At 37.0% G+C, this 21,534-nt stretch overlaps 3 protein-coding genes across 15 annotated transcripts in view; all 3 read right to left on the reverse strand.

Annotated features, from left to right (window-relative positions):
* Window positions 1–251: 251 nt before the first annotated feature.
* LOC139776945 (F-box/LRR-repeat protein 4-like) lies at window positions 252–6,002 on the reverse strand. 3 transcript variants are annotated; one of them, XM_071714018.1, is made up of 9 exons: window positions 5,788–6,002; window positions 4,641–4,865; window positions 3,480–3,609; window positions 2,821–3,388; window positions 2,578–2,737; window positions 2,359–2,492; window positions 2,099–2,274; window positions 1,695–2,019; window positions 252–698 (listed from the first exon to the last, which is right to left on the reverse strand). In XM_071714018.1, the coding sequence occupies exons 2-9, from the start codon at window positions 4,854–4,856 to the stop codon at window positions 392–394; spliced, it is 2,016 nt and encodes a 671-aa protein (XP_071570119.1). In that variant the 5' UTR covers window positions 4,857–4,865; window positions 5,788–6,002; the 3' UTR covers window positions 252–391. The 3 variants fall into 3 exon arrangements, with proteins under 3 accessions (XP_071570119.1, XP_071570118.1, XP_071570120.1); XM_071714017.1 differs by having other exon boundaries at window positions 2,099–2,492; XM_071714019.1 differs by lacking the exons at window positions 4,641–4,865; window positions 5,788–6,002 and having other exon boundaries at window positions 2,099–2,492; window positions 3,457–3,527.
* Window positions 6,003–8,426: 2,424 nt separating this feature from the next.
* On the reverse strand, window positions 8,427–15,633 carry Opa1 (Opa1 mitochondrial dynamin like GTPase). 9 transcript variants are annotated; one of them, XM_071713986.1, is made up of 18 exons: window positions 15,383–15,633; window positions 14,798–15,041; window positions 14,489–14,624; window positions 14,256–14,384; window positions 13,705–13,749; window positions 13,214–13,300; window positions 12,966–13,123; window positions 12,731–12,894; window positions 12,319–12,583; window positions 12,054–12,245; window positions 11,787–11,971; window positions 11,552–11,713; window positions 11,307–11,494; window positions 11,010–11,224; window positions 10,646–10,903; window positions 10,368–10,568; window positions 10,076–10,280; window positions 8,427–9,850 (listed from the first exon to the last, which is right to left on the reverse strand). In XM_071713986.1, exons 1-18 carry the CDS (start codon window positions 15,409–15,411, stop codon window positions 9,786–9,788), a joined length of 2,928 nt encoding a protein of 975 aa, XP_071570087.1. In that variant the 5' UTR covers window positions 15,412–15,633; the 3' UTR covers window positions 8,427–9,785. The 9 variants fall into 9 exon arrangements, with proteins under 9 accessions (XP_071570087.1, XP_071570086.1, XP_071570093.1 ...); XM_071713985.1 differs by having other exon boundaries at window positions 13,214–13,303; XM_071713992.1 differs by lacking the exon at window positions 14,256–14,384.
* Window positions 15,634–16,150: 517 nt separating this feature from the next.
* LOC139776951 (uncharacterized) overlaps window positions 16,151–21,534 on the reverse strand; it is a 38,838-nt gene continuing 33,454 nt past the window's right edge. For all 3 annotated transcript variants that reach the window (XM_071714023.1, XM_071714025.1, XM_071714024.1), the window contains exon 9: window positions 16,151–20,772. In XM_071714023.1, coding sequence (XP_071570124.1) covers window positions 17,589–20,772 — 3,184 coding nt within the window. In that variant the 3' untranslated portion in view covers window positions 16,151–17,588. The remainder of the gene's footprint in view (window positions 20,773–21,534) is intronic.

Consider the following 21,534-nt stretch of genomic DNA (forward strand, 5'->3'; position numbering starts at 1 on the left):
ATGAAGTGCTTATTTTATGCAAATATATATCTTTTTATTTGAAAGTGGCACGCAAGAATTCTCAGCGTGTCATTTCTCGCTTCTGACGTCACAATTAATCTTACGTGATAGCGGAAAGAGCCTAAGAGCCTTAATATAGTTTGCCTTAATATTTCGCTAAACTATTTCAAGCAAAAAAATGACCATCTGCCAAAAGAGTCAAATTACAAAAAAAAAAAGATAAAACTGTTCGAAAATGAATTATAAATAAATGTAGATATTTCGTTTTTATTAGGCATTAACTTCTTTTACAATCTAGTTCGCTAGATAATTTTTAAAAAGTAAATTGATATATATATATGTATATATATATATATACATCCCAAAAGGGTTAACAAAACTATTCAAATTATCATTCAAGTGTATAGATGGACACATGCGGATATCTTTCCTTCCATTTGTTAACCAAACAATCGTGAATGTTACAATGTATGAGATGAAACTCTTGCAGTTTTGGACATTGTTCCAAAATAGTAAAACACTTATCAGGTGTAACAAGTTTCACCCAATAAAGTTGTAACTGTTTTAAGTTTTTGCACTGCGTTAATAATTTCAAATTGTGATCAGTTAGGACAATAGAACGTAAAGCAACTAATTCCAGGCGTTGCCAGGAAGGAAGTAATCTGTGCAAGCAATCATCAGTGACTGGAGGTTGGAATCTGTAACAAAAATCATGACTATTATAGTATTCTAATCACAAATAGTGTGCAAATTAGAAATTTGCACATCGTTTCCTCATCATTACAGATTGCTACCGTTGCTCCTATTCAGAGCAATTTAACATTTTATTTCGCTCATAGATTAAGCTTCCCCTTATGAGGAAGATTGTATTTTGCTTGATGCATAATTATTAGTATTTATTAGTTTGGCTTCCTCATAGAGAAAGCTTTATGAACCAAATAAAATAGGAGCAATGGTAGCGATCGATCTGTAATAATGAGGAAACGAGTTCCTAATTTGCACACTTTTTTTCAAATTTTAAGTTTAATTTTTTTATGAATTGACAGAAGATCAGCTTGTAGCACAAGTGGGGTTTTACAATCGACCCAATGTTAAATCGATGTTGACTTTGGGAGTTCAGGCTATACGGTTTATATATGGACTCCGCATATAGACCTTTGATCGCATAAAGCTAGGTATAATCAAACAAATCTTAAAGAATTATATATGAAATAGGGGTAGAAAGGACTGAAGAATATAATGGAATTATAAATAGCCCAATATCTCAAAATTTTCGGAAGTTAGAGCTACTACGGACATTTCTCAAAACATTCAAAATTTTTATAAAGGTAAAGAACTCCGTTAACGATCATCGCCAAATTCAATACCAATCTTCCTTTAATGATATTTTATTAATTAAAAAAAATTTAGCCCGATTTCACACACACACACACACACACACACACACACACACGCGCGCGCGCGCACGGACATTTTGTAAAAATGTGATATTTCAACGTTTTAGAATATTTAGAATACATTGGCAAAGAAAACTGAAAAAAATTTTTCACAAGAAACATAGTTTTCTCTATGAGGAAGCACAAAGAAAATTAATGTAACTTTTTCAAGATCCTCGAAATGCAAAAGAAGCAAACACAAATTTCAATCAAGAATATAGTAATGTAATAAAAAAAAAATTAAAAGCACACACTTACCGGGGAAGGTACACTTTTCGTAAATTCTTACAGTCAGCGAGAATGTCAATATCCTGCCATATAAGATTATTACAGTGCTCTAAACGTATTACTTCCAGGTTAGGACACAAATTTACAAACTGTGTTAAAGTTGTATTTTTCATATAGATATAGATTGAATGTTTAAAATTGACCTCACGCATCTGTGGATTTTTTTGCAGTATTTTGTAAAGGCATTCAGCTTTTATACATGTACCACTAAGGTTTAAATGTTCCAAACCATTTAATTTCTCGAGATATGGAAATCCTTCGTCGTCTATGCCAGTACAACAATTTAGATTCAATTCTAAAAAGAAATATGTGTTGAGCATATACAATAATCCCGACATTCACATGTTTCATATACTTTATATGTATATACATACCTTTCAAATTTACACATATCTCTGAAATTTTAAGTAGGGCAAGATTATTGATAGAATGGCCGCAGTGTTTTAATCTTAAGTGCGTTAAACGCCTTCCACAATTGTCAAGAAAATTTTTAAAATCCTCAACACTAAATATGCTATTTGTAAGATCTAACTGCTGCAAATATTTACATCTAGATGTAAAGTAACAAAATATATTGCTCATATCGCGTCTTGCCATATCAACATAGTTTATTCTTGTTAAAATATGAAAATACTTTGCGTAGTGTATATTCAAACGTGTATAGAGTTGAGGGTCTCGTATCAAATCATTGAAGCGTCTATTTACACAATTCAAGCGGCATAACGTCATCAGATCAAAGTTTTTAAATATTATTAGTAGTATTTCATCCTGCAAAGATAAAATATAAAACTTTAATACACGAGATGATATTGCAATAAATATTATGAAAAATAGGCTTCTTAGAATACTTTACAGGAAGCTCAGATATATTGCGACGTGATAGCTCTTTGGATTCATCCGAAGAGAGTTTTATACGTTTTGCACAATTCGAATGACGAATTACCTCCAGAGATACATTTTTGTGCATCAAATTCTCTCTCAAAATACTCTCCTTAGAAACCCTTCTTATGTAACTGCAAATAACATCGGAACAAATTCATTTTTATTATTAACAGAATAAAGAGATTTTAATATTACTTAATGTTGATAATAATACCTTCCATCCCTACAATATTTTGGGGCCATTATAATGCAATATTCAGAAAAATGTCGTTGCAGATAATCTATATCCAAGTGTGCATTTTTGAAATCTGCTGTTAAATTATGAACATCCTCATGGTGTGGAAAGTACATGCAGTTAATTTCCTTTAACAGATCAGTTAAACTCTTCTCATAATTTCTAGGACGAACCAACTCGGATGTACCAATAAGCATCACAGCATCTAGCTTTGTGTAAAGAGGTATTTCACGGAAATCTGTACCTCTGTCTTTAAAAAATAGTCTTAGCATTTTCGTTTTAAAGTCACGCGGGTGTGATAAGGGTGGAGAAAATAATCTTGATGTGTGGGATACAATCTCAGACTTATTATCAGTTCCAGTTGCCAATTGTTCAAGAAAATTAACTTGTCTGGTATTTATATAATCAGACTTATAAGCAGTTCCCCACAATTTAAACCACTCATTATTAGAATCATCTTGAGCCGAAATTTGAATTACGTCTCCAGGATGGTACATTTCGTATATAGAAACTCTGATTGGATATACAGCTTCATGAAACTCGATATCTTCAAAAAAGAAAATATAATTATACTCTCTTCTCAACAAAAGCGTATCTTTTATAATAATATCTTACTTGTGAATTCAGGTATCACATACCAATATATTGATATTCACCATGTTCCCATGGCGCCCTTAGTGTACTATAAAAATACTTTGTCATGGATTCGTCTTCGTATTGCCACGGAGTTATTGAAATGCCGATATCATTATTCCATCGATTCAACTTCTGTTTTGAAAAGTCAAAATGTATCAAATAGTAGAAAAAATCTTGTAATATATAAATTTAGATTCCGATTACTTATGTACAGGACAATGTAACGGATAATACACATACTATAAAATATGTTTCTTCATTGAAACACGAAGAATAAAATAGGATAATTATTTAGTTTAGAGAAGCAAAACCTTCTACGACCTTGACCTTGACATATATATATTATAGGGAGCACTCTCCTGAGTAACCTCCCAAAGGTTTCAGCCGTCGTTTGTTATTTATTGAAACGTTATTAATAAAAAAGTTTGAGAAATATAATAGTGCTAATTAAGGAAAGTCAATTTGCTGATATGTGTTTATAGACAGTATACATGTGGGCGGCAGAGGGATTCAGCCTCTCCCTTTAGCAGGGATTGATTAGAGTTCCTCTACTAATTATATAAGAGTTACGACACCGCGTGATAACTCCTGATTGGTTCACCATTAATAAGGAAGAAGTTAGTGCGAGTGAGACAAAGCTATAACATCCAAATGAAAAGTACGAGAGTAGGAAGGCTGTCTCTCTCGATCGCTATAGATCCCTAGTAATTATTAATTACGGACGCTGTCGTAATTCTTACTAGAGGAACCCTATGGTGGACCTCGTTTCGTCCTGTAAACTAGAGATAGAGTGGGGTAAGCCTCGCTTAGAAAGTTAAACCGTACAATGATAGATCTTGTCTTGCCCAGTGAGCGGGGTGGAGTGGAAATGACATCGCTTTTCGTGTGAAAGTGAAACTTGAAAACCTGTATTGTACCATGATAGACCTCTAAACGAGAACTGAACGTTTGCATGTAAAAAAGAATCGAAAGTGCTATAGTTCTATCTATACGGTGTTAAAGAAATCTATATTCTATTTATATCTCTTAATTGTTAATAACGTTTTAATCAATAACGACGGCTAAATCTTTGGAATGTTACTCAGAAGAGTGATCTTGGCAACATATGTCAAAGGTAAAGTCATGGATGGAAATTCGTCTATTTAAACATTCTAAATAATTACCTGAAATGGTTCTCCATAGTTTGAAAATTTGGGTGGTCCAATTATGTCAGGGGCACTATGAAATACACCGAGATTAGAGTGGATCTTAACGTGTCTTTTCTTCACAAATTGATAGATGAAGTCAACTCTAATATCCTCTTCTCCTACGGATTTTCTGCCGATATAAGGATATCGACCGCAACTCTCACCATATAAAGATTGGTAATTGGATGCCATATTTTCTCTCTGAAAAAAGACCAAAAATATGGAGAATAATAATCCTTGCTTTTGTAGCATATGCTAAAATGCATTATAATATCATATATTTGTAATTATAGCATAAAGATTATATAATCTAAATTCATCGTCCTTCCATTCACATTGTTAATACTGACACTATTGACTGCATGTGTATTACGTAATGTAAACTATAGATTTTTAGTACTGGCTGTGAATATATTGCAGCCCTTGTAGAAAAAGATTTTTCACAACACCTCCACGGAAAGTGCGACTTTCTATGCCTGTAGAGAGGGGCGAAAGCGGTCAATTTCACGCCAAGGCAGCATAGCGGGCGGAAAGTAACCACTTTCCTCCCTAGGGACGAAAGTGGTTACTTTCCGCCCGCTATGCCGCTTTGGCGTGAAATTGACCACCCTCGCCTCTCTCTAGGCATGGAAGTCGAACTTTTCGTAAAGGTATTGTGAAAAATATCGTGTGCACCTCGGGGCGAAAGCTTTTTCAGACTCGTGTGATTTGCCGCCCGAGCCGAAGGCCGGCAAGCGCAGTGAGCGCATGGCAAACGCACGTGGCGGGAAATAAGGCGAGGAGCGAACTTGAGAGACGGGACGTGGAAAAGCTGAAGGGAGGCATCGGGAGAGCAATAAGGAAAGGATTGGAAGAGAGGGAGAGAAGGAGTAGGTGAAGGCAAAGGGTGAATAAAAGTAAGTAAGAGAGAAGGAGGAGAGAGAGGCAGGATATGGGTTTAAGATTTTCCGAAATGTATTTTTTATCTTACTCAATGTATCTCATTTTCCGATACACGTTGTAACATGTTCTACCACGTGGTACTGTGTTTCACACAGTAGAAGAACATACGGCATACACACGTTCCCGTGCACCAAAGAAAAAAAATTGCAAAATTTAAATTGCTTACGTTTGCTACACTTACGCTATCTAGAATACTCTAAGACCGCACTCGTCTGTACGTCCGCACTCTTCAACAGCTAGGCGAGAAAAGACCTCGACTATCCTCGATCTATCCCGACCTTTCCTTCCAGCATACGCAGCGAGCGCCTGGGCGGTCACGTCATGCACCATGCACATCTGCCATCTTCTTTCTCTTTCTATCATGTAGCTGTCTCTCTCTCTGCATCTAAATTGACACACATCAACAACCAAATCACCTTTCCTTTGTATAAAGTAAGTCAATATGAACTGACATACAAAGTAATTTATTTATTGTAGAGAAAAAGAGTATAACAAATGTTGTACAATTTATCGAAAGAATGTAAAAATTGATTTCTATATCACACATATTTTGCGAGATAACTTAATTAAAATTTAAAAAGTTGTTTATTTTGTCTGTGAATTACAGGTCTAAAGATTGAAAACGAGTTGGTGCGCAACAAAATATGATGACAATTCTTATTTGCCAAAAGTATTTAAATTTGTAAAAAAAATAATTAATTTATATATTAAAAGTTATTCTATATAATTATATAGAATAACTTTTAATTTTTATATATGTAAGAATTTTATATCCAAATAAGTATTAATACACAAATTAAAAATAATTCGTGATTTGAGTTTAGATGTACGAATAAAACTATTATTAATTATAATTATATAAATTGAAAACTACTTAATTATATTTATTATACTTATACTTAATAGTTTAGTTATAAGTTTCTCAAGTCTACAGGTTGATCTAGAACAAAAGGAAATGGAAAATAAGAATCCTTACAAACCTATGTTATCTGAAAATGTTTTATTTAATTTTATCAGTTCTATATTGTATTAAAAATTTCCAGTTGTTCTGTAGATCATCTTGTGCATATTACAGTGTCAGAATTTTTAGCATCTAGCTTTTTAACGAGCAAGTTATCTTTTATAAATTTAAACTCGATTTTTGTTGTTTAATGTTTATCGTAATTATACGTTTTCGATGTTGTTCATTAATTGTTGATCATTAATTGGAGTTCAATAAAATGCGATTAAATTAAAACAATCAAATTCTTAATTATTTCTTAATATACATACGTAGATAAAAATTATATTTTACTTATTTCTTTTTCTATCAGTTTATTTATCTTTGTTTTTAATTCAGAGACATATGGTATTGGCAAATTATGTTTATAAAGATATTCGATTTAATATAGAAATATAGGTACTGTCCGATCATCGGTAGATGGAAGAAAATGTTTCACAAAAATTATAAATCGGTTACTCAAATTCGAGTTAAATTTGATAACTCATATTTCAAAATCTAAATTTGTTTTAAAAAAAAATAGAAATTAAACAAATATGATATTTTTGGTAAATTTTGTATCTTTTTTAATATAGTTTCTGTGCTTAATTCGAAATAAAACTTTATATTATCACTTTGGCAAGAAAATAAATAATTTAATAGTAAAGGTAAGGCAAAGAGAGAGAACAATGAAAGCTCTGTAATCGGATAGAAGAAATCTATTCCTAAAGTAATAATAATATTTTTAAAATGTCTGTCAGTTTGTTAGTATATTTTAGCGATGAAATTGACAGTTATTGCATAAATGAGAAACCCGATACGCGTTAATTATTACAGTAAGACTTAACTATACGTAAAACGTACTCTAATAAAATATTTTGTCTCGGTAGTGTCTCGCGCCAAGTAATAGATTGTAAATTAGCTCAGCGTGGTGTGTATGTGCGAGTGAGTGATATAGGTGTGGGTGATGTGTGTGTGTGTGTGTGTGTGTGTGTGTGTGAGACGGGAATAATGCGGCTTATGATTAAGTATAGGATAGATTTTTAAAGCGATTAGAATTAAGTATAGAATAAGTATAGAATAAGTAATATTTACATTTGTAAAAGGTCTCTCTCTCTCTCTCTCTCTCTCTAGCAGCGCCAAGTTTTTTGACAAGAAAAATTTATGTATTTTAATAAAATATTTTTATTTTGTACTGTTACCTCTGTAATTCTTTGCGATGCGATTAAATCTTTTAAAATACATATATAAACTTTGTATTTAAATACCTTGTATTCCCTTGTTGGGTTTAAATATTTTAATAAAATATTTGTATTTTGTACTGTTACCTCTGTAATGTAATTCTTCATGATTCAATCTTTTATTCTATTGAAAAATACATATATAAACTTTGTATTTAAATACCTTGTATTCCCTTATTGAATTTAAATAAAAATTTTTAATCTTGTAAAATTATTATCATACATTATTTTTCTAATTTACAATGTAAAGATTTATAAAATATAGAATACAAGAATACAAGACAAGGGATTACAGAGAAAACCCTATTTGGACGTAGATGGTTAATCGTTTTTGAAATATTTTATTAATTTTAATTATTATGCTATTAAAGTTTTGTAAATATAGTATTCACATTATTAACATATGAAAACTGTTTTCATGACATACGCACTCACATATACTTATCCTTAGTCTCTATAAAGTATACATTGCAGTATTGTGCATGTGTGTGTGCAACTGCCTAAATTTAAACTTTTTATAATTAGCAAAATATCTGTAATCTAATTATTGTAATAAATGTGATAGGAATAGGGAATGGTAAAAGATTGAAACTCTGAATATTGCAGTTTAAAAAGCCTTATTTATTATAAATTTTCTGCGTTACAATTACTAAAAATGCACTGTTCATTATTTTTAGTAATTTACTGATTTGCATGCGCGACTTAACACAAAAGAAACGGACCATGATCTGTATAAGAACCTATCTATTTGCACACTTATATGACATATACACCATTCACTAAATTACCAATCACTGGAGTGTCTTAATTTTTATTTCAATTGGTCGAGGTGTTGTGAGATGCTTACTGGTTTTTTGAAAAAAACTTTTGTTATTGCCAGAAATATTAAATTCTTATAAATCGTATCCGTATATTATTTCTGGAATAAGAATGTTTTTCGAATGCCAATTAGACGTAGACAAATTATAATAAGACAAAAAGATATTTTAATTTGTTGGGATTCTAAAAAGAAAATTTTGAAATCAAGCTATTAAACGTTTGAATTATCAGACACATAAACGCATCGCTAACTTATTCGAATAGCATCCTGTATTATATATTTTCTGTAATTACATTCTGTGCAATATGTCGCAATAACATTTTATCACTATTATTTATCGCGTAATAATACAATAAATTTATAACATGATTTTGTAACATGATTCTAACATGATAATATTCTACTACTGCGTTTTTGTATAAATATGGTTGCTCAGGAAACAATTGTGATGTCATTACTCAATATATTTTAAGAATCTTTGTACATATTGATAAGATTCTTCCATATGTCGATTACATATCGCGTATTTACAAATCTGAATCGTATCAGAGCGCAGAGAGATTTCGACTTCTTCTATTATATAATATGTTACACAAAGTTACTAAGACCACGGGCAGTCACTTATGCGGGCTATTATGCACCCGCATTAATATTTAGTCTGTTTTTTATTGCTGCACTGCTGAACTAGTGCAATAAGTTATAGCGTAATCGACTGGGCCGGGTTTCAGCGACCCGAGAGCGATTATTAACGTCACTCCGGCAAATCGAGCAATAACATTGGTCGATTTGCCAAAGTGACGTTATTAATCGCTCTCGGGTCGCTGAAACCCGGCCCAGTCGATTACGCTATTAGAGTGGGACAAGTACATTTTGTTTCACTCTAACTTACTGCACTAGTGTGCACTAGTTCAGCAGTACAGCAATAAAAAAACAGACCTATACTCGACGATTCGTGAATTCAGTACTTCAATCGGCAATCGATTTCCCGAATAAAACTGTAGGAATCTGCAATGTATATTCACTTTTTTACGAGACGAGATCTCTAAATACTCATCTACCATCCATTCGATCGCGAATCGCGTCAAAGGTTCGCTTTACGTGCGATATGGTGCTCAACTTTGATATTCCGTTTAATACGCTCATTTTTCCTTATTTAGCGCTTGAATAAATTCCTCTAGTTTCTCTTGAATCTGCCTGACCCGTTCTGAAAATAAAAATGCTAATTAGCGGCGCAATTTAGCAGAAATAAAATATTCAAATATTCAATACTGATCACATATTTATTTATTACTTTTATATTTAAATTATATAATTTAATAATAACATAATTATTTACTATATTAGAAACATATTTCTAAATTAATTTCAGAGACTTTTATAAATTATGCGAATAGTTAGTGATATAGAGATATTTCTCTGCAATACATACTGAGTTCCTCTGCTAATGTGACTCGTCTGCCTGTGAGTAGCTTTTCTTTAATCTCGTTATCTTGACTGTAATCCTCAAGGACCTCCTTGATCTCTTTGTCCAATCTACGAGCTTCTCTATTCATAATTTGTTGCCTAAGCGCGTTCGCGGTGACTTTCAGCATTTGCTGAATTCGCCAGAAGAGCACTACGTCCGTACATTCCAACTGAAAGAATCCTGTCTATAAAAATGTCCGATTCGAGCGGTCATGTAAATGTACATTGTATAAATTTCTTTTATTCCTTTCACGTACTTCGTTTTCGTGCCCGGTATGGTACAGATAATATCCTTTTCTGCAATCGTACGCTCTCGCTAAACTCTGTTGTAGGAAAAATCTCCTATATACAGGATGCCATGTATCTCGAATAAATTCGTTATCGATCTCTAATCCGTTTCTTTGTAAGTTCTTCCTAACAGCTGTGAGCTCGTCGTGCGTTAGAGTAGGTGCGTGTTTCTGTAATCAAGAATACTGTAATCATAAAATAAATACAATAAAGCTTTATTTAACTGCAACTCTCTGTGTGCGCGTACTTTGTCGGCGTAAAGGATTTTATCCAGCTCGTTCTTGACCGCCGTACGTTTCTGCTGTTCTTCAGTTTGGTTCTGCCAATACATCCACCGTTCCTTGCGATTAGGCCCCAGCATATCGCGCAGAATCTGTTCTGTACTCTGCAATTTTTCCTTAACCGAGGTTTCTAGGAAACGTACTGCCTGGTCCCATTCACGTTTGTCGTTGACGCTTCTATCTTCCAAGATGTTAAGTTGGATAACGCGTAGCATTTCGGATGCCTGAGAAAAGAAATATGCCTTTTGATATCCCTAATTTATTAATATTATGACTTTTTATAAGAGAGAGAATAGAAAAGATGGAAATAAGCCGAAAAATTTTATTCACCTTCTCTTCCCACGAATGACGCCTCATTGCCTCAGTTACTACGGCGTTCTTGAGGTTGTCGAAAATATCGTCGTGATCCGAACTAAGTCGAGCTTGTGACATAAAATTCTGAAATTCCTGCTGCAAACATTCCCATCCACTTTCAACGCTACGCGCAGGCAGTTGTTGTTCTGCCCAATGCCTGAGCTTAATGTCGACAGTGGTATTGAACGTATCTGTAACAGAAGAACGTTACCTTTAGAGGAAACTTTCCGTCTGTTCAATGGAGAAAGAACAATCTATCAATATATACTGTACTTGGATTTCCACTTTGAGCAGCAGGCAGATAAATATTCTCGAAAACGTGCATACTGACTTTGTCCCAATTTCGAGCCATCAGCACTTCCTCCCAGTGTCTCGGCGATACCTGGGACAAATTGACTATCTCGTCCAAAATTTCGCCCCGCGCTCTTTCGAAAAGTTCGTCTCTGTCCAGCTCTCTCAACCTAAATACGTAATAAGATAAGTTGACGAAACCAAAATAGCTTCTTTTAATTATTTACCTCGGAAAATTGTTCTTCCATTCCGTCTCCAAATTAAATCTCGTGGCTTTGAATGCGTCCGCTTGTTGTTCCACCGTTTCACGGACCATCTTCCAAAAGCATTCGGCTACCGCCAAGCTCAAGTTTTTGGTAGTCACTTGACCGGACATTGTTAGACTATCTCTGAATAATCAGAAGTTCATTAACAATCGCATTTAATGTCATCGCTCTCGAATACACTTTTGTCTAGACTTACTTGAAGAGTTTAGAATTTCTGAAGAACTGCTCCTCGTAATCCTTGATCGTTTGTATACTGTCGTCCTGTCTGCCACGACCAGTGACTACGGCGAAGTAGCCTAACGCCTTCATCGGAAATAGTTTACCGGATAATATTTTGCGCAACCTCTCGGGATTAGTCAAATTCTCTTCCGCCATGTCAACCTGTCGTAAGAAAACAACAATTGCAGTGATATATCTGCATCCATTAATTTTTTTTTAGCAAAAAAAAAATAACATTTCATACTTTTGTCAAGACGAAGATCGTTCTTTTGCCCGACGGATCCATTTGAGCTACGAGATCGGTCACGTTGCTTCTTTCCGCGTCGACAGAGCCGTCTTGTATGCAAAGAATGATTGCGTTAGGATTACTCATGTACTGCTGGCTCATTTGTCTGATTGCCTCGCGAGTGTCTTCCGCCATATCAACGGTTACTGTCTGTCTCAAAAAACAAAATTTTGTAAGTGAAATTTTCTTGAAAATTTATAATATAAAAGCATTATATACATACGCTAATAATACCAGGTAGATCGACTAGAACTATACGTTGAAGGCCCGGTCCTTTCACCGTCATAGAAATGACATCCGGGCTGACTGTCTTTCCATTCTTAACGCTATTCTTCATACGCAGTTCTACCTCCCGCCTGAGATCGGCCAACTCCGACTCTTTCGTGAGGTCAAATTCTCTGGAGCTATCTTTGAATTGTGCTACATGATAGGGACCTTCGCTCAATGTGACTTTAACTGGCGCTCTCGTCATCATTTCACCTCCACCTCTGTACAACCAAGATAATAATAATATTATTATTAATATTAAATAAGAATATAATAAATTAATGTAAATAATATTATTAATAACAGTATCAATATTCTTTGTAATCAAATAATATATATAAAATGACATAAAATAAAGAAACAAGTACCTTGGAAATATCCTTGCTTGAGCAATCATTTCAAGCACGGATGTTTTACCAGAGCTTTGATCACCAACAACTACTACTCTAGGTAAATGATCAGCAGTGGAATAGGCACTATCGTAATCATTAAGCTCGTCCAAGACATCGCTGTACATATCAATTAATGACTTCTGTAAAGGATAAAAAGAGCGTGGAATACAATTAAAACAAGTTACATATACGCAATATGCGTGCAAGTTACCTTGATCTTTTTGTTGTTAAATTTCTGGCTCCCTCGTAGAAGTATCTGCTTGCGCAATTCCTTGTTCTCTCTTTCCAGTCTCTCTATTTCGCGTTGATACTTTAGTTGCATCTGCATCAGCTCGTCCTGCATGGCGTCCATCCTCTGTTGCGAAGATTCTTCAATGGGAAAAACAAGATGACATTGTTAGAATGCCGAATAATTTTCGATCGTGAAGAAATCGTAAATGAATGATGACATGTACGTACGAGCTTTCTTACGTTCCTCCTCAGTATTATCACTAGCCAATGGACGTGCAAAGGCAACCACATTTTTGGACAACTGCTCTTTTGTTTCTGCTTAAAATAAGACAGCACGTATTTTTAATTCGAACAATTTTTAATTTGTTCTGCAAATGCAAGAAAGCTGGTATCAACTGACATGATAAATTAATAAGACTATTTTACGTGCATAAGCAATTTTTTGTGAGTATGACAAAATAAAACTTAAAAAAAAGGAAAAAATGATGTTGCTTTGTACGCAAGCTAATGCAATATAATAAAAGCAGCGAATAATGGCTCTGTCCCATTCAGTATTTAAAATGTGCGTCCATTAGATTCTATATTTAATATGTAAGTACAGCTTATTTGCCAGCAAAAATTTGCCACATTAATTAATTTTCAATTTTCAAGAAACCACTTGTCTATAAAATGCTGAATGGACAGAATATGGGTGAAATAATTTCAAAGTCTTTACACACCTGAATAAGTTTGTTTTGCTACCATTGAGATGGTATCAAATGCACCTGAACAGAACAGACCACGATAAATTAACGACATGCATGTGAAATAGTGCTCTGCGGTAATGAATTACATACCATTATATTTACATAAAATTCGCATTTTACAAGAATATAAATAAATTTCCTTTTGAAAGCATAAATTTTCCAATTAAACTTTACAGATAATAGATAAAAATATGTGTATCAATGTTAACACACAAATTGCTTTATCATGCTCATTTTTGCATACAAGCAATAAATTTAGATAAATGTTGTATGTGAACAAATCACAGCAATTAAAAGGAAAGAAGGAAATAGGAAAAAGAAACTAGGTATAATGGTATCAATTCATATCTCTTGATGATTAGGATTATTAGCAGGTAAGAAAATGTCAGGCAAATGGAGAAATATGTAACAAAGGAATGAACGGATAAAATGGGTCATTTGGTAAATAATTATAGGTTGTTTGGAGTTATGTGATGTACGAATATGTATCAAGAAATAGAAAAAAAATTCGTCAATAGACTCACTCTGTATCGAGCTATTCTCTTGGTCGCTATTTTGACTTTCTGCTGCCTTAATAGCGTCATCCAATCTTTGAGACAACTGATTCCTATACTCTTGATATTTAGCTACCCCAAACTCCTTTATACGTGGATCTGTTTGCATTTTGTCAGTTTTTTCAAATCACAAATGGTTAACGCGTTTCGTTTTGCCTCACATTTTCGCAGATCTGAACGATTATATATCTCGTCCCGCTTACCGATCTCGATCTTGTCGGCCACATTGGTCCTCATCGTCATGAGCGACTCGCGGAAATCTTGCCATCGCTTTTCACTGGGCATCAGATTTTCTAGCCATCCCAGATCCGGCAATCCCTCCTTCCACTGTTCGTATTTCTGTACGGGCGATAAAATAATTGTAATACTTAACGAGTACAATTATATTTTAACATTTCATAAAGTACAACAGACAGAACTGCAGGAATGGTGCCAATTGGGAAATGCAAAACTCCGTTACAAGAGATATGAATTACATACAGCTCAATCGAATCATTTTGTGTAACATTTACCCTCTGCAAGGTAACGCCACCACCGACCGCACCTCCTAAGAGAATGTATCGAATTTTTAACGCTCCCCTTAATATCCTCGTTATCAACATCGCATATCCACGATGCGGATTTGCGAAGTAACGTAGTTGCGGCGATGCCAGCAGTGGTTTACAGTGTCTGCTAAATTTTCCGGACATCAGCTTCCGTGTGGTGACAATCGTTATCGGATGCCTGGAGGTTCTGGAGACTAGTAAAATGCCATGGCTGAAAAGAAACACACGTTGACTCAATTAGGAGGAGAAGGAGTCATAAATTATTCCGCGCAACGAAGATTATGCGGCTTAAAAAGAATTCAAGGAAAAGAGAAGGCAATAAAGTATAAATATAACTTAAAACGAATGACGATGATTAAAAAACGTATCTCTTCACACGTGAATTCTAACGATGGGGTATTACGAGCTAACCTATTGGAGCGAGCGACTGCTCCGTCGCAAGAAATATGAATTATATTCGATTAAATTAAATGATTTTGCGTAACGTACGAATTTAATGAGAGAACATTTCGTCGGTTCGTTTAATTTCAATAATAATCACGTCCATCTCACCCGAATTTTCCACATACGATTTGCTCCATTTTATCGGAGTATAATCGTCGCCCGTCGTTGACGAATAACGGCGTTTACGATAAACGGCGGATATTTGTGAAATTTCACGTTCATGCGTGAAACGAGGTACGTGTGACGTAAGTCAGGAAATCAAAGGTGTAAAACGTCCTCGAGAAGCCGACGATCCCGGGCATTACATGCATCTCGATTCCATCCACTTGCTCGGAAACGTTGCCCGCGGACGGCATGAGAGGCATGATTGCCGCAAGCCGCAAGATTGTCCCTCGTCCCTAACCAATCTCGGAGTGATACCAATATACAGCGAAAAAATTCCTGGACCGTAGACGGTCACTTCCGGAAAGTCGGAAGGCCCCGATTGGCCCGATTGGCCGTCGTGTTATTCCCTAGCGTTCAAACAGCCATAAAACGGCAGTGTTGCCGCGTCATTTAAATTTAAAGGGACATTTCTACGTGTGACGACACTGCTTGGACATTTAAGAAAAAAAACGTGCCAAATTTGAATTAGAGTAGAAAAGTTGTGTAATTTAAAGAGAAAGATTTAATAAGCAAATAAATAAAAAATTAATCTGTATGAAAAATCAGATATGATAATAAAATTATAAAATAATATATTTTTGATAGAGAAATACTACATTTATTTATATTATTTATAGAGCGCGATGCAAATTATCCTCTCGAATAAAAATATATCGAAATTTATGCATTTAAATAGATCTTTCCTTTCGTTATTTAAATAGAAAGACGGAATTGTCGAATAATTTTATTTTTCTTTGCAATCCTTATATTACAAAACATACTTTTCCAGACGCATTGAAAATATGCTCTATTTACATTGGGTCGTCGCCTAGTTTTGTGCTAAAGATTTCTTCTTTTTAATCTTTACAGAAATAATATTAATTACTATTTCGCATAGGCTTTCGTATTATATATGTATATATATAATTATATATTTTTTATATAATATATATTATAATTATATATATAACACTATATATCATATTATACATATACAATTTTATATATATATATTATGATATATATACATATATGATTATGGCAGTACATTTACATTTAAAGTCTATAACCGTTTTTTTTTTTTTCTGTCACTTGCTTATAACATATACAACATTTTTTTTCATAATATATGAAAATCTACATACTTATGTCCTATGTGCACGAGGCGAGTATGAAAGGAAAAGAAACTAATATTCGCGTTTCATGCATTAATAAAGCATATCTCCGTGGACACGCGTGGCTTCACGGCCGGCCGCGCACGCAAGCTTGAGATCTAGAAAAATTCGTAAAAATAACGTGCAAAAGGTCAAGAAAGATTCCGCTCGTTCGTAGCGAGCGCTTAAGCCTCTCGAACGTAGTATTTTCGTCTCGAGACAACATTTTATCCGAGAAATTCTTTCTCTTCTTACTTCATTCATTGCGATATGTAAGAATACGTACGAACATGTAAGAATATGCAAGAATACGAAGAAATACGTTTTACGAATCACGAAAAAAGCTGGTAGAAGCTGGCTAAACTCGATTGGACCCGGTTTTACGTTGTCCTTTTCCTAAATAAGCGACTGTGACTGGTTTCCCCCCGTTTCTTCACCTCACCCGTTTTCTCTCTCGCGGGAGACTCCCCTACGTACAACTAAACGTTACAAATGTCCTAGTATTGTCTAAGAGTGCTTTCTCACTTTCCGCTACTTCTCACGTTCAGTCTATATCTTCCGGTATTTATAAGAGCTCGAATTTTTTATTTATACATGCATATTTTTCTTAGAATCGCAACGGGGGAGGATAACTCTAATCTCTAATCTCTAACGCCAAGCAACTATGTACATTTTATATCTTCTTTTTTTTCCTCCTTCACGCCTGAATCACTTCCACTCGCTCAACACACTCGCTAAGAAACATGAAGAAACGAAGAAACAAAAATCGAACACAACAAATACTTTTTCATAGATCGCACTTGTCCACCACACACTGCTTCTATTTACCCAGACAGACCTGCCACGAATAATCATGGAAGATACAGAACGTAATAAATTCTCATTAAAGAGAAACGTAGAGATGGTCTCCACTTTCTCGTCTTCACAGTTTTACATATTTATTCTATAACAGAGGGATGACGTAGTCTATCGCGTCTGTCGCGCGGATTTGATCGGGTTTAATCGTGAAACACGTATCAAGAGGTGCTGTTCCGATGCTTCTTGCTCTTCGCCTTGCCGGGCTCGAATTCGTCCTCGCTCCTACGTCGCTTCTCCTTCAGCTGCTTCTCCATCGCCAGCATCGTTATCATCCGCTTGTGGGAGTCGCCCACTATCCATCCGTGCTGCTCCTGCCGATCGTCCTCCTCCTCCTCGGGCGCCGGGGTCGGCTCCGGCGCCTCCTCCTCGTCGCTCGAACTGGACCAATAGTATAGCTGAAGGGCAGCGGTGCGTTTCCGGCGGCCGATCGCAACCCCGACGCCTTCCTCGACCTTGTTCCACGACTTGGTGGTCTTTAGCTCCTCGTCGTCCGAGTCGCGCTTCCCACTGGATGACCTGCGCTCCTTGGTGTCCTTGTTGCCCGCGGACGTCTTCTTGGATTTCTCCGCGGTTGGCTCCTTGCTCCTCTTACTCGTCGGGGTCTTTTCGTTCTCGGATTTGGAAACTTTCTTCGACTTCGCTGGCGATTTCGGGGGTCTCTTTCGTTTTGGTGAAGTTGACGGGTGGCCGTTGTTCTCCGTGTTACTCTCCGTAGTAGAGAAAGCGCGGTCTGATTTGTGATTGTCCTCCGAGCCGTCGAGAGAAGATTGACCCATGTACCACATGTCCATAATTTCATCTCCACTTTTTTCATGCTTTTCCTTCGTCGGAATCTTTCCGTTCTCGGATTTGGAAACTTTCTTCGACTTCGCGGGCGATTTCGAGGGTCTCTTTCGTTTTGGTGAGGTTGACGGGTGGCCGTTGTTCTCCGTGTTACTCTCCGTAGTAGAGAAAGCGCGGTCCGATTTGTGATTGTCCTCTGAGCCGTCGAGTGAAGACTGACCCATGTACCACATGTCAATAAGTTCATCTCCACTTTTTTTATGCTTTTCCTTCGTCTGATGTTTCTTTCTCTGAATCTGTTCGGAAACGACTGTCTCCATGGCATCGGTATTCGAGGCAGTATCATCCACGCTGTGTGCAAGATTCTCTTTTCTCTTGCCGACCTCTCGAAGAATTTCCTCTTCGATCGCTTTCTGTTCCTTGGCAATCATCTGTTCGTGCTTCTTCTCGAGATACCTCTCCTTCCTCTTCTCCTTCGACTCCCTCTTCTTACGCGACTTATCGTGATCGCTACCTTTCCTGCTGCTGTCTCTCACGTACAACTCCTCATCCGAGCTGCTTATTTCCGCCAGCAGACCTTGCTTGCCTATCGCGCACTTCCTTTGTCTTCTGGTCGGCTGAAATTCCAGGAGTATCCGCTCTTGCTCTTCTCGCAGTTTGTCTAACTGTTGTTGCTTTCGTTTTTTCGATTCTTGCACCTTTCTACTGAGAAACACGTGAAGAGGAAGATTGTGGTCGGATTCTTTTTGCGGTTTTTCGTTGCTGGAGAGTTTCTCGGGCAAAGCCGGAACATCGTCGTCTGCTTCTTCCTTTTCATCTCGCATCTCTATAGGACTCAAACGTTTGTTCTCCATCTCCTCATTAATAACGCCATCGTTAGAAGCGTCGTCCATAGTACCGTTGACAATATTGTTTTTCGCACGTACACTCTCAGCTTTCGGATCGAGATTCTCGTGCCGATCGAGGAGATCTAAAGCTTCTTCCAAGGAAATCAGTTCGTTCTCCGTACAATCGTCTTTCGTGTTTGTGGAACTAAGTTTCGTCTGCAAAGTTGCATCCAACGCTTGCGTTTCAGCTCTGTTCTTCACTTCTTCGACGGTCGGCTCTTCGTTCTCTTCGATCTCTGTCTCCGCATCCGAGCTATCTTCTCTATACAAATCGTCCAGCTCAAACGTTCTCTCGTATTGATTATCCGCATCGTCATCGCTGTTCCTCGCCTCGTCGGTCATCTTCCTCTCGTCTATCACCAACGAATGATCCGACATTTCCGACTCTGATTTCGCGCCGTCGTGATCGTTCTTCATAGCATCTTTCTGTACCTGCACTTGATTCCAATCGCTTGCGATTTGATCCTCGTTGTCGAATTCGGATTCGTTGACCACGCGTCGATCATCTGCCTCGTCGATGTTGACGTCGAACAATTTCTTCGGACCCTTTCTCGATTTTGACGAACGTTGCTCGTTCGCGATCGCGTAATCGACGTCGTCCCGCTCGTACTCGCTCTCGGACGACGTCGACAACTCCGCGAAGAGGTTCTGCTTGCCCTTCGAGCACGAGCGTTGACTCTTTGAAATGCCAACGCCGATGTCTTCCGTCTTAGCTGCCGTCCTGAACTCGTCCGAGCTGTCGTTCTCGTACCACGCGTTTCTCACTCGCTTCTTCGAGCCTTTACCTCGTTTCTTGATCTTGCCGGATTGCTTGGAGCCCTGCTCTACGGGCCGTTTCACGCGTTGCTGCTTTCTTTCCACGAATTCGTCCATTGGTCCGGTAATCGGCTCGGCGACCCGCTGCTGCTGCTGCTGCTCCTCGCTCTGGAATGATTTCAGGGCGCCCTTCGTCTTTGGCGCAAATTTCTCCAGCTCCTGGAATTTACGGTTGATCATAGCGTCCAACTTCGTGTCCGTGACGTAATTCGTCTTGCCGTTCTCTAAGACGGCATCCAAGTCCCCGTCGACATTCTTCATCCTCGACCAGTTGGTCTCGAAACTCTTCTCGACTTGGCTCCTGTAGGACAACACGCTACCCAGAGTGGGCGCCATTTGACTCTCCTCCTCGTCGAACTCGTACACGTCCTTTATCCTCTCCGACTCCCCTTTCCGGTCGAAAGAATCGCGACGTTTCTTCTTTTCTGCTAGGCCGCCGTAGTGTTCGCTCCTACGAATCAGCGGGAACTCCGGCTGCTGCTGTTTCCTGTTCTTCTTCGACTTGCGTTGCTTCTGCACGTTCAACTCAACGAACGCAGCCTTCGAGCGTTCCTGCTCCTTTCTGTCGTTCATCTCCTTCTTGCGCTCGAACAATTCCTTGATCGGGTTCCTCGTCTTCTTCGTTAGCGAATTCCTTGACGTTACCGTGGAGTCCTTCGCCGGCCTCTTTGGGGAAATCGGGGTGTCTTTGGCCGCCACCGCCGCCGCTGCAGCTGCAGCTGCCGCCGCGACCGCCGCCGCGACCATCTTCACCGACTGATGATTTCTGCCGCTGTTCGCGGTGTCCACCGGCGACGTGGAGGTCGGAGCTCGGGCGCAAGCCAATTCCGCCAACAGCTTCATCGGAGCGGAACCGCTGCGGAATAAAATTGGTTTATAACAGCTTTATTAAATGAGATTGTTCATACATCGATAAACGATACAGCGCGATTCATTATTAAACCCACGCGTGATCATGTGGTTAATTGCATAGAAAATATGGTCGCGTAGAGATGATTGTGATCATCTATTAAAAGCTACTGCATTCTTGATGGCTTGTTATACAAGTTTTAATTGGATTAATGACAATGAAAGAAACAAGCCTAGCGAGAAATTATTTTTTAACAGTATTTTTAGTCAACAGTATATCGGTGAATAAAATAGGAATTTAAAGAATGTGTCTGTTTGTAAAGGGTTTAATAGAGTAATTAGATTTAATAATAAACGCGCATTGTTATTCGGTCGATCACCGCAGCGAATAAAGTCGAGTATAGCCAACAAACAAGAACATTTTATATCGTTATTGCACACACACACAGTTATAGTAATATATCATATAAAATTATTTAATAAACTCTCATAGGTTGCACGAAACGAAAAATGTTGTAACCAATAACAAATTATAAAAAATAAATCTGACACATGAAGTACATGATAAATATCATTCCTTAATCTTTTAACTCCAATAAAAGTTTCTTTTTTTAAACGGAGTCGATACAAATTATGGAATCTGTATTAATTGATATAATTGCGGAAATATATCCCTTTATCTCATTTCCGGAGGCTATAGGAAAGGTGCACTTAGATATTCTCTTTCTTCAAATAAAAATTCCTGGGAAAACAGTGTTTGCTAGTAAAT

This window comes from Temnothorax nylanderi, unplaced genomic scaffold, assembly GCF_030848795.1.
Source record: "Temnothorax nylanderi isolate EJ_2023f unplaced genomic scaffold, tnyl_v1.0 TNYL_tig0133_pilon, whole genome shotgun sequence".
Lineage (NCBI taxonomy): Eukaryota > Metazoa > Arthropoda > Insecta > Hymenoptera > Formicidae > Temnothorax > Temnothorax nylanderi.

What these genes read in the sequence shown, in the direction of transcription:
- LOC139776945 (XM_071714017.1), bottom strand. Translation starts at nt 4,856, where the DNA reads ATGGCATCCAATTACCAATCTTTATATGGTGAGAGTTGCGGTCGATAT. An exon ending in TGGTGAATATCAATATATTG is followed by an intron (nt 3,389 to 3,479) that starts GTATGTGATACC and finishes TCTTTTTTGAAG; the next exon opens with ATATCGAGTTTCATGAAGCT. An exon ending in GCAATATATCTGAGCTTCCT is followed by an intron (nt 2,493 to 2,577) that starts GTAAAGTATTCT and finishes TTATCTTTGCAG; the next exon opens with GATGAAATACTACTAATAAT.
- Opa1 (XM_071713985.1), bottom strand. Translation starts at nt 15,411, where the DNA reads ATGGAGCAAATCGTATGTGGAAAATTCGG. An exon ending in CGATCTTCGTCTTGACAAAA is followed by an intron (nt 11,972 to 12,053) that starts GTATGAAATGTT and finishes TTCTTACGACAG; the next exon opens with GTTGACATGGCGGAAGAGAA. An exon ending in CACATTAGCAGAGGAACTCA is followed by an intron (nt 9,851 to 10,075) that starts GTATGTATTGCA and finishes TTTTATTTTCAG; the next exon opens with AACGGGTCAGGCAGATTCAA.